Genomic DNA, 12,922 nt, shown 5'->3' on the forward strand with positions numbered 1-12,922 from the left:
GTCACTGAAACTAGCACTGTTTGAAGCATGTGAAGCTTGTGTTTTCCCAAGTAGCTCGTTAAGCATCCAAGCTTAGTGTTCAGAATAAAGCAATTCTATGTTTACCCCATACTACAAACAAAACAAGAAAAGGTCCAAGGCTGTAGCGCAGCAGTAGAGCAATTGCCTGGCATCTGCAAGGCTCTGGGTTTGCTCCCTTGAGCTGTAGATAGTAACAAGGCAGAATTCAACAACAATAACCCAAGCCTCCCAGATATGGCAGCTTCTCCTAAGGATATTTTTGGTTAGCTGGGGAGATTTTGCCTTGTTTTAAGAAACATATAATAATGCTCTTGGTCATCTTTGTAACTCTCGGGTTCCGTTTGTTTGTTTTCCTTTTGCCAAGGACTTTGAGTGCTGTGCCGCCGCGGGCCGATCCTAAGAACCAGCTCTTTGCCCAGAGCAGGCGAGGCCAGGAGGTTCTTACTAAGGTGAAGCAGTTCATGAGGCAGCATGTCTTCCCTGCTGAAAAGGTAGGGTGTGAAAGGGTGTCAGCGAGCCCTAGCTCGTGGTGGGCAGACAGCCCTCCATTCTCCACGGCCCTTAGAGCCGAGCTCTGCAGACACTTAGAGCTGGAATATGCCCAGGGATGTGCACACATCTATGGGAGTAAACCAGGGCCAGAGGGAGCAGGCAGTGAGGGCCTGAAGATATGAAGTAGAACGTTACATCTGGGTGCTTTTTGCTGAGGCGGTGATCTTCGACTTTTGTTATTTTAAATCTGGATGCTTTGAGAGTTTGAGAACTGTAGTCTCCCCAAATAAACATGAACATGATCTTTGGCCTGCCATTTCAAACCACACTAGTTCTACCTTTTCTTTTCCATAAGCTATTGCTGCAAGGGGTCACATAGAGGTTCATGGGTTGTAGAGAGGCAACATCCGTTCAGTGAAGAAGGATGTACTGGGTGCCTTGTGACAGACTGGACACCTGGGGCACAGCTAAAGACAGACAGGGCTTATGACCTTATGGAGAGATAGGCGGTAAGAGAGGACATGTGCCGTGAAGGAAAGGGAGAAGGGAGAAGCACTTTTGAGAGTATGTGAGAGACGGGTGCGTGTGTGAGAACACAGGGGCAGGGCTTGGCTCCAGTCCATGTCTGCTGTGCTGGTTAGAAGTACAACAGCAAATCTCTTTGTAGCTACCTGTGGTTCTGGGGTTTCAGACGGGACTGGCAGAGTCAAATGGGGGGCTCCAAAGAACAGGATTCTCCCAGAAGTGCTCAGGAGTAAGATGTGTTTTTAGGGACATCAGTGTTATGAGTTATATGAGCAGTTGTATTGGCAAATATCTGGAGACGAACATTTAGCATAGAGTGGGATATAGTTTCTTAAAAAAATACTGAAATATTAATCTTAAAATTGTCACCTCTCACACCCGGTGACATGGAATACTTTGTGTTCTAGCTAGTGTCTGTCCAATCTTGAATTTTAAAATTAAACTTCTGTGTATCAAAAGGGGACAACCACTCTTTTAATTCAAGATGGTAGTTGGAATTCCCCATTCCCCTTCCTCAAATAAAATCCAGTTAAACTTTTAGGACAATTAAATAATAGGGCGATGGACTAAATCAGTGAGAGCAGAAAAGGGGTACACCAGGGAAGCGAAAGCAAATCAGATTTGGAAAACAGTGGTTATATCGAAAAGTAGATCATCATAGAGGAAGAGACATCTTGAAAGAACTTTGGAATGAAAGCGGGCTTTTTCCGTAGCGGTGAGATAGGCGATTGGCTGATGAGGAGAGCAAGGGGCAGAGAAGTCAAGGCGCTTGAATTCTTACCCAGTGTCTAGGGCTGATCCCTCAACCACACCCAGCAGTAGTATTTGTCCCAAACCGAAGTCTAGAACACTACTTGAAAACAACAGAACCCTTCATGTCTTCCAGAAGCCAGGGCTTCAGCAGGAAGGTGGATCAGCTAGAGCAGCACCCGCTATTGTTAGGCATTGTGTTTGTTTTGTGGGATTTGGATAGAGAGCCCAGCTCACCAATCAGTTCATCTAATCATGCATGCTCACACTAAAACAAAGTCTGTCTGCTGCATGCCCGTGCCTGCCACTGGCCCATGATCCTAAAGGCAAGTCGAGATGGGCAGAGGGAAGCAAAGGGTTTTCTCTTTCACCGGAAAATGTGAGCAGGTGCTCCAGGGACCCTGTGGCAGGGAAGGGAGGGGTCAGAGAAAGGTTGGGATGCCTCTGAATTCAGTGCCATTCAGCTGCTAAAATATGTGTTAAAAAAAAAAAAAAAAAAAAAAAAAAAACAATTAAAACCCAAACAGTCTGTAAAAAGAGAAGTTTGCCCGAACTTGTATGGCAAGGAAGCCACCTGGTGTTGGCGGAGCCTGCAGATTGTGTTTCTGCATCTGATGGTGTGCACGACTTCTTCATCCAAACACGTGTGCCAACGTGTGTGCTTTATCTATAGAGAAAACTGAACAGTGCTAAGCCCCAGATGTAGGATGTACACATCTGGAATTATTTATAGAAAAGTAAATAACTTTTTTAAAAATAAAAGGGAGAAAACCCTAAATTCTACTCAATGTTATTATAACTGAGTTGCCAAACCTAAATGGTCATGTCTAGAAAATAAGATAATATCATAAACTATAGCAGCATTTTACTATCATGTATCTTTAGCTTCTAAAGCTCTTTATTTAGCTACTAAAATTACTTTTTCTTTATGTTCTTATGTATTTTCCAAAATGAGAAAAAATAAAGTTGGCAGGACTATTTCTATGACCTTTGGAAACTCCTTGGATAGCATAAAATGGACACAACCCATGTCTCTAAAAATGTGCCAAGTCGGTTCTTCCTCTTGAAAATCTGTGAATAACACTAAAACACATGTGCATGACAGGAACAAGCAACACAGTGTAAGGAGCACACACGGGTCACAGTGATAATGTCACAGTGTTTGAGGAAGTCCCTTCATGGTCACCAGATGATATGGGTGACCAGAAGGCTCCTTGTGGCGTTCACAGTCTCATTCTTAAAAGAATGAGATAGAATAAAAGAATGTGTAAGAAGAGACTCAGATGAAAGCTTGGGGGCAGCTTTATTAGACTTAGAAAGGAAAGCACCCCAGGGCAGCCACACTGTGAATCTCAGCAGCTGCCCAGAGAGAAGAAAAGCCGTGCCGTGACACTTAGGACAGCATAGAAGTCAGCCACATGGTCACACAGCCACATGGCAGGGAGGAAGGCAAGAGAGCAGAGAGGAAACAATGTACCAGAAAAGGCATGCTTAGGTTTGGGCCAGCATCTGAAGAGAAGGAACTGGCAAAGTTGACTCAGAAAGATGGGTGGACCCAGCTGAACCTCAGCCATGGCTCAGCTCATGGGGATTCAGGCTAGGGGTAGTTAATTCTGGGAAGGAAAAATATAGTAGTTCATTAGAGGAGCAATTAATTATTCCTCCTATCTTTTGAGCATGGCTTCAGATGAAGCCGCCCTCCCAGGGCATGTAAACACAGGTATAATTTGATTTCTCAGAACTGTGTATCATAAAGAGGTAGTCAGAATGGGGACATCATAAGCATCTTTCATAACATATCAACGACCAAACACAATAGCATTGACTTCTTATGGCAACTCTAGGAATCGAAATAAGATGCGACCTTAAACAGGAAACCCGATTTAACCGACTTCGTGACAGACGTGACAAGTGCTCTCTCCAGGAGCCTTGGAAAGTGCAGACCTCTGCCTCACACAGCACTGCACCCCAGACCAGCCCTGTGTCCCCAAGAGGAACGTGGTCGTCTGGCCAGAAGCAGCGCATCTTAGAACGGTCTACCATAACTGGGTGATTGAGACACGTGAAAAGTTTTGACAATACCCATGGCCCTTAACCCCGTAATTCTCTTAGCCAAAATGTAAGGAAAGCAGTGATATCAGGATGCTATAAATATTTATAAATGTATCTCTAGACTGTCAGTAATGGTCACACAGTGTTTTCATTGTACTCTTTCAGTTGTACAAATCAGAGGTTAGCGTTTGGCCCGAATAGTGTTACTTAGATTTACCCGTGTTGCTTTTCCTTTTCATTCATTCATTCTTGCAATGTAGATGTTTCCCCTGGAGCCATGTACCTTTGCTAAGAGTCGGCTGGGGCTTTTGTTGCTGTTGTTTGATTGATTGATTTTTGAGGGATTAAATAGTACCTTGCCTGTCGATGATACTTTTATTTTGTCCTAATTCTTTGAAATTTGGTGTTATATTGAGACAGAGTCTTCCTAGTTATATATCAGTCTGGCCTCAAACTTGTAATCCTCCTGCCTCAGCTTCTCATGTGCTGGGTTATACGTATGTGTCCCACCACCCCCAACCAAAAAAAAAAAAAAGTTGGAATATGAATTCTAGGTTGTTAATTACTTTCTCTTGGTAGTTGAAGATATTCACCCATTAGTTACTTTTTAACATTATTAATTCATTCATTTGTTTGGGTGTGCACACACAGAGGTCAGGTCATCAGGCTGACAGCAAGCACCCTTACCTTCTGAGCCATCTGACTGTCCTCTCCCATTGATTTCACTGTTGCCATGGAAGTAAGCGCTCAGCCTCCATGAATCTTCTTTAGATCTTCCTTCCAGTGTTTTTTTTCTAAGTGTTCTTGGGTGTTAGCTAACTCTGGAGAACATGTTAAATGCCTGGAGAGCTTTTAAGGAACAGAAGCCCAGACTCACCAAAGTAATTTAGAAACTGCACACTTGCTCCACTGGACATCGGCTCCATCTGTCCAGGGTACCCAGGGTCTTCGGTCCCACCAGTCTTTGAGAAGTCATGGATGGTACCATTCTTAAGCTTGATTGCTAAGATTTTTGTTTGGGCTGTGGTTTGCCCTGTCAGTTTTTTTAGCCCATTGTCGTACTTGTAATTCCTTCCTTTGTTCTTGGAATCTACTGCCCACAAATATGCTGTGGTGTGGATGTGAGCATTATCGTTGTTTCGAGGAAGCGTGATTGCTTTTGTTGACCGGCTGTTTTTGCTGATTCTTGCCTGTGGTGGCTGGTTTCCCGGAGCGATTAGTGATTTGTCAGGGTGGACTGTGGGATGAAATTTTTTCTAAGGACTTTCCTACAATGCTCGTCCCTCCAGGGGGCCCATTTTGTTTCTGCCCATCCTGTTGCCCAGAGGGCAGGCTTAGCTCCCATCCTGTTGCCCAGAGGGCAGGCTTAGCGCCCATTCTATCACCCAGAGGGCAGGCTTAGTGCCCATCCTATCACCCAGAGGGCAGGCTTAGTGCCCATCCTGTAACCCAGAGGGCAGGCTTAGCGCCCATCCTGTCGCCCAGAGGGCAGGCTTAGTGCCCATCCTGTCGCTCATCTGAAGGGTGAAGCTGTTTTGTTATTTTCTCTCCAGAACAACTGCACTCTGTGTGATAGATCTTTTTTTTTTTTTTTTTTTTTTTTTTTTTTGGTTTTTCGAGACAGGGTTTCTCTGTGGTTTTGGAGCCTGTCCTGGAACTAGCTCTTGTAGACCAGGCTGGTCTCGAACTCACAGAGATCCGCCTGCCTCTGCCTCCCGAGTGCTGGGATTAAAGGCGTGCGCCACCACCGCCCGGCTGTGTGATAGATCTTTAATTGGTAACATTTCACCCAGCAGGTTTAGTTGAAGGGTTTCTATGCCCACTGGTGTATCATGTTGCTAGAAGCAGAACACTTAAATCTTGGGTATAAGATTATTACTATCTAATATTGAGGCAGCATAATTTTTGGAGGAGTAAACAATTAGAATTTTTGTTATTCTGCATCTAGTATTAAAAAAAAATTACTAACCAGGGTGATGATACCAGAACCTGTAATCCCAGTGTGAAGACAGCTGATGTAGAATTTCTAGTTCCGGCCCATAGCATGACCCTGTCTCGAAATATTATACACACACCACGTCACGCATGATGTTGTTTATTTCGTATTAACTTGGCTTAATCATTTTCCTTTCATTGTCTTAAGGAAATAGCAGAATACTATGCTCAAAGTGGAAACGCAGAGGCAAGGTGGGGACACCCCTCAGTGATTGAAAAACTAAAGGTAAGACAGATAAGAAAGCACTCAATGCCAGAAGATGCTCATGCAAGGATTTGTGAGGGGGGCGGGGAGGGAAAGGGGAGGGGAGGGGAAAGGGAGGGGAAAGGAGGGAAGGGAAGAGAAGGGAAGGGAAAAGAGGACCAGCTATCAACGTTGAGCTATTTGGGATCCTGACTGTGGTTCTGATGAAGATAGCCTCTTTATACCTCTCCTTGCTGTCCATCACTGAAGGGAAATGAAGCCGGAGCAGGGCAGTGAGATGTGGAGGCTGGGCTGTAACTTGGTGGAAGAGCTCTCCTCCTGTGCATGCAAGGCCCTGGGTTTGTCTAGCAAGGAACAGGAACAGTGCAGGATGTTTGTCCAGAGTGTTATCAAGTCACACTCCATGTTTTCAGTTCTTCCCAGCAGCACATTCCACGCTTGGCAGAGTTACACTCGCTGTGGGGGTGGGAGTGGGGGTGTAATCATTCTGACTGAATGAGAAACACCAAAGTATGCAAATTTAGTTTTAGAGCCAAATCTAAGGGATCCTGGAAAGCAAGACATTTCATTAATTATTAAAAAACTACAGCCTTAATGAGTTAGTACCATCTTGATTTAACATAGTATAGAATACAATGAAATAACTCCATAAATGTTTTTAAATTTCAAAAAAAACATTAACAAAATATTTATTCAAAAATAAGCTACTTTATTTGACATTTTTTGATCACTTGTCCATTCCCTTGACAGGAAATGGCCAAAGCAGAGGGCCTGTGGAACTTGTTCTTGCCAGCTGTGAGCGGTCTCAGCCAGCTGGACTATGCCTTGATTGCCGAAGAGACAGGAAAATGTTTTTTTGCTCCAGATGTTTTTAACTGCCAAGCACCAGGTTACTACAAGCATTTTTCTCTGATTGTTTGAACAGTGTTTAAAATATCTTTATTATAAGGAAATTTTCCTATACAAAGTCATTTATTTACAGATTTTTGCCATAATTTTACAGCTACTCTGAATGCTATATAAAGTGGATTGAAGTTCTCCGTGGGCTGTCATTTTAATCAGTATCATTACATTAAGAGTGCCAGCAGACAAAAGTAGCCACCAGGAGAAGTGGTTATATAAACACCCACTTCCTGACTGGGGCTGGGTACGTCTATGGCTAGTCGTAAGGGAGAGGCATTCCAGGGCTCTTTGTTAATCCCCGATCTCTCCATCCTGCAAAGCTCTTTCTCCCAAAACGCGGGCTTTGTTTCTGCAGGGGCTTGCAGCTGTCGTTGCCAACACACTGTAAATTTAATTGGCGGGATATCCTATAGTTCCCGTGCTCACGTGTCCTCGGGGCTGCCTTTATTGTGTGAGTTGGTGCTAATGCTCTCCCAGAGGGTTAGTGCCATATGGAGCAGACAGAAGGGCTGTGGCAGTGGATTTCTGAGAAAAGGGTCCAGGTCTAAGCAAGTGGCTCCCTGATAGACTTTGACTTGCTTACCTGTGAAATTCAAGATAGTTCTTAGGCTTCTGGTAATGGTGCTTATCCTGGCATGGTTTCCCTTCTGTCTGTACCAGTTTATCACATCGCTGTTGTCCTCCACTGCGATTCTGTCAAGAGCTATTGTAAGAGAAACGTGTCCTCGCTGTTTGAAGATCTTATCCCAAGTCTACGATGCTGTTAGGACACACTGCACATGCTGTGTGATTTTACAGAACAGGGATTGAACTGCTAATCCTGACGTTCAACGCTCTTCTTCCTGTTCTCACTAATAAGACATAATCTATTTGCAAATCAATGTGTAGCTTATATAGTTGCACACATAGGTTTGTAGGTGGCGGGACAAATATCCCTCTGTGTTGGTGAAACACAGGACCCATGAAACCCGCTTTCCTTACGACGCATAGCATTCGGATATTTTCTAGACCTAGCATATTCTGTATTGTTATGTTTTTGTTTTTATTTGGTTTCTTTTTCAAAATCTATTTGTATTTTGCGTGCATTGGTGTTTTGCCTGCATGTATGTCTTTGTGGGGGTGTCGGATCCCCTGGAACTGGAGTTCCAGACAGTTGTAAGCTGACATGTGATTGCTGGAAATTAAGCCTGGGTCCTTGGGAAGAGCCACCCGTGTTCTTAACCTCTGAGCCATCTCTCTAACCCCCTTGTTATTGTGGTCTGAGGCTCCAAGTCAACCCAAGAAGACACAGAGATTACCGAAAGGCAAGATTTAATGCAGGCACTCAGGAGGTAGAGGCAGGCAGATCTCTGTGAGTTCGAGTCCAGCCTGGTCTACAAGAGCTAGTTCCAGGACAGGAACCGAAACCTACAGAAAAACCCTGTCTCGAAAAATCCAAAAAAAAAAAAAAAAAAAAAAAAAAAAGATTTAATGCAGGACAGTACAAGAGAAGGGAGCATGAGGAGGGACCTGGTCCATCAGGGCTGCAGAACAGAGGACTGAACTGTGACCCCGAATGCTAGTTGAAGCAAACATTTAAGCACAAAAATCACAAACATTTTTTTGCCAAGGAACAGTTACAATTTTCACCAATCAGGTTAGGGGCTTCCTGGTGTGTTCCATCATTGTCAGCCCACATACATTGCAAGCTTTCAGTCCAACCATTTTGTCAGCCCACATACATTGCAAGCTTTCAGTCCAACCAGTCAGATTCATTTGTGCTTTCTGTTGTTAGGAACAGCACAATAGTTTAAAGAACTAAGGGACATAACAAACCATTTCCATTGTTTAAGGAGGAGCTTGGTCAGTCATTGGAAGGTTCCCAGTTTCACTAGGGCTTGGGAACCTGAACTTTGGTTCACCCTTACAGGTAAAGTGAAGTCTGAAGTCATTAGGACAAGGTGCTTTTTTTTTTTTTTTTTTTTTGCCTGTTCCCACCATCACGTTTTTAGAGCGTGTTAGCCATATTCTGTTAAGTAGATGTGTGACACAATAGTTGGTCACACATAGCACTGCTAGGCTGCGGGAAGCTGGCTAGCTGCTCTGCTGTGGCTGCTCCATTTCACTTGCGGAGGCACCAGACGCTCGAGGAAGATTTCCTAAGACTGAAGTTCCACGACTCTGTTTTTCTGTTTAAATAATACCACAAGATTGTTGAACATTTTAGGTTAGTTTTTGACTGAGAAATGACTAAGCAACTCTCTCAAATAGAAAGAAGGAAAATCAAGAAGCCATGAGTCTCCCTTTTGTGGTAGAGCTATTGCAAAGGCCTGGGACGCTGTGTGCTGGGGTGTGTTCCAGGCAGACAAACAGGGCGTTGTGACTGGTGCCGATGACATTCTTTGGGAGGATTCTTCAGTCTGAGTGATTAATTTCTACCTAGGCTCTCCAAAACACTGCAGTTATCAAAGCTTAATAAACATATGTAGCCTTCTAGTGTGTCTTTCTGCTTTCTCCCTTCAAAATGTCAGACAGTGTTGTATATTAGAATACTGAAAATAGCTATTTTTAATTTCTAAACCTGTCACTAAAATAATTTAGGGCCTCTGGGATGAATTTTTTTAGGTCTTTCCCTAAACCATAAACAAAAAATTGGCCAGTTTCTCAGAGTAAAGATGATAATTTTAGGTTCTTTCTTTCTCTTTTAAGTAAGGTCTCATGTAGCCCATACTGTCCTCATGTAGTCAAGGATGGCCTTGAACTCCTGATCCTCCTGCCCCTGTCCTACCCCACAAACAAGTGCGAGGATTATAGGTGTATGCCATTGCTCCCAGCTTAATTTTGAAGATCTTTAATTCTTCATTTTGTTTGAACTATAACAAGCAACTCTAAATTTCAAAAGAGCAAACAAAGCAAATAATTCATTCTGTTAATTATAACTGAGGACTTCTTTTCTCCCTCACTTGTTAGGTTTGTATTGATCTACTAGGAATTTTGTGCCTCTCAATTCAGTATTAGTATCTGAACAGAGTACAAAGGTATATTTTAAAGGATGGTTTTAAGATGTAAAAACATATATGTGTGCGAGTCTCCTGAAGAGGATGTAGGATTCCATGGAGCTGGAGTTACCAACTGTTGTGGGCTGCCTGACGTGAGTGGTGGGCACTGAACCAGGTCCTCTGCCCTTACCCCCGAGCCATCTCTCCGGCACTTACAAATCTAGCTTGACTTGATTCCAAACTGTCAGTTTTCATCAGCGTTTGAGCAGCCAGCCTCTAAGTCACAGGAGGTTGACACTGTAAATCTTCCTTAAAATTTCAAAAGGATTCAAGCAGAATTCAAGAGATGTTACAGGCATGGAAATCAGAGAAAAGCATCTCGAACCTTTTGCTCACAATAAACAGTATGCTTTTCCAGCTGCAGAAGGTGGGGTGTGGGGTGGACTACACAGCACCCCTCAGGACTGGAGTGGATCCGTGAGGGTTTCTGCTGCTTTACGAGGCAGGGCTTTTGTCGTTCACAAAGGAATGGGGTGCACAAATTAAGATCTGTCTTAGGGCACACCTGTAATCTCAACATTCAAGGCAGAAGCAGGGGCTTGATGGCAGCCAGGACTATGCAGAGAAAGCCTGTCTCAGGAACAAACTGAATCAACAACAGAAACAAGCTATGAAAGGTGAACGAAAAATGCTGTAGCTCAGAGCAAGGAGGTCTTTTAGAGAGGGTGAGTAGAGGTTCTTATGGAGAACGTAACTCATGAGCAGTTTCCTTACCCACACCAGCAGACTTGCACAAGGCCTGGCCCAAGCCAGCTTGTGTGCCTGGGGAGCAGCATGGGAGCTGGAGGCTCCTCTCCAGGACCGTGGAAGTCACTCCTGACATAGCATACAAGCACAGCAGGCAGAGTTTAAACCAGGAACAACCACTTCAATCCTAACTGAGTCAGACCTCCTTAAAACTGCGGAGGGAACTGGGCAAGCCCCCAAGAGTCAGGAAAAGTTAAAGAATAAAGAGCTGAGTGCCATGGACTTATATGATACAGCATGCCCTCGTTACGTGTTAAATTTAATGTACATTCCCAAATATTTTCATCAACCAACATTTTACTTCAAAAGATATAGTCTGAGCTGGGTGGTAGTGGCACATGCCTTTAATCCCAGCACTTGGGAGGCAGAGGCAGGAGGATCTCTATAAATTCAAGGCCAGCCTGGTCTGCAGAGCAAGTTCTAGATAACCAGGGTTACACAGCAAAACCCTGTCTCGAAAAACAACAACAAAAAGAAAAGAAAGCATCATTTGTATTATCTTCATAAATGTGGATTTAATACTGGTAGTTTTAAATGTCAAATAACACTTTCTTCACATGTAGACACAGGCAACATGGAGGTGTTGCACCTGTACGGCAGTGAGCAACAGAAGCAGCAGTGGCTGGAGCCCCTCCTTCGTGGAGATATCACCTCTGCATTCTGTATGACAGGTAGGAGCAAGTCCCAGCCCTATCTCCTTTCATTGTCATTCTGGGGTCATCCTGGGTGGATCACCTGAACAGTGTGGGGTGTAGCCAACTTTGCCCACGGCCTGAATGTGTTTGCTTGGAGCCTGGTTTGAAATGCTGGCATCCTTGAATGCTCAGGATAGTCACCCCTGTCCTTTGGGGTAGCTCCAGATGCATTTTGGTAGTCTGCTTCAGCATCAACAGCGGGGTGATGGCTTCTAAATTGTGCTGTTTCTACAACTGCTGCCCGTGGATATTCATCCTTGTGATGTTTATATGACTGTAAACTACTCAGCTATTCCATAATCCTAGCAAGCCAGAACGTAAACCGGTAGGCATATTGCTGAAAGCACGGAGTAGGGAAACGATGATGACAATGGTGTTGGTACATTTGTATATTGGAAACGGGAATTTAAAACTTCGTTTAAAGACAAAAATCACATCTCGACTTGAGTTTAGAAATAAGTTCAATTTGATTTAGTCATAATGTGAAGTTCATCTTGACCTTTCACTCATGACCAGATTATTTATTTATTTATTTTTGGTTTTGATTTTTCAAGACAGCATTTCTCTGTATAGCCCTGGCTGTCCTGGAACTCACTTTGTAGACTAGGTTGGTTCAAACTCAGAGATCCACCTGCCTCTTCCTCCTGAGCGCTGAGATTAAAAACATGCACCTCTACCACCCACTAGATTTGACTATTTTTATATAATATACAAATATTATACGCACATATATAACTGTTTATATAATAACAAAAGTTCTTTCTACTTAATTCATCAAGAGGTGTTTATTGTATTGAACGCCTACAGAATGGTGTGATGACAGTGTTTCCACAGCACCAGCCTCAGGCCACAAAATAAGCTCGCCGTCCCTTCTCTGAAACCAGCTTCTGGAGTTTTAAAAAGAATCTGTGAAGCATCCCAAGGACTCAGTTAAGAGAGCAGAAAAGGGGCGGGGACACGGCTCAGTCTGTAAAGTGTTTGCCACACAAACATGTGGACCCGAGTTCCACTCCCAGGATCCTCACAGATGTCACATCTGATGTGAAGTGACACACAAGTGTAAGCACAGCACTGGGGTTGTTACAGGAAGATCCCTGCGGCTCCCTGGCCAGCCAGGCTAACCAGTCACCACCGAGTACCGGGATCATACCAGGCCAAGCCAATGAGAGACCAGAGGAGGAATGACAACTGAAGTTGTCTGGTCTCCATATACACACGTGTTCCAGCGTGTGAGCACACATACACATATAAACATACAAAATAAAAACAGGGACAATACAGGAGCAAGGTCAAAGCTGATTGGTCCCTATATGCCATGCAGTAAAGAGACTTTAAGGATATTTACAGGTGTTGCACAGAGAGCGTTCAGGAGAACTGAGTATGGAGAAGACCTGGATGTCGCTGGCAGATACATTCCCAGTAGCACCTTTAAGGCGCAAGTGGGAGTTGTTGGTGAGAGTAGAGAAACCCAGCCTGCCCTCAGTTAAAGCAGATTCCCA

At 43.9% G+C, this 12,922-nt stretch overlaps 1 protein-coding gene across 1 annotated transcript in view; it reads left to right on the plus strand.

Annotated features, from left to right (window-relative positions):
* Positions 1-12,922, plus strand: part of Acad11 (acyl-CoA dehydrogenase family member 11) — a 79,484-nt gene that overhangs the window by 31,167 nt on the left and 35,395 nt on the right. The window contains exons 9-12 of the mRNA XM_057766345.1: positions 386-512; positions 5,984-6,061; positions 6,791-6,929; positions 11,292-11,399. Of these exons, the coding sequence (XP_057622328.1) occupies positions 386-512; positions 5,984-6,061; positions 6,791-6,929; positions 11,292-11,399 (452 nt within the window). The remainder of the gene's footprint in view (positions 1-385; positions 513-5,983; positions 6,062-6,790; positions 6,930-11,291; positions 11,400-12,922) is intronic.

This window comes from Chionomys nivalis, chromosome 4 (assembly GCF_950005125.1).
Source record: "Chionomys nivalis chromosome 4, mChiNiv1.1, whole genome shotgun sequence".
Lineage (NCBI taxonomy): Eukaryota > Metazoa > Chordata > Mammalia > Rodentia > Cricetidae > Chionomys > Chionomys nivalis.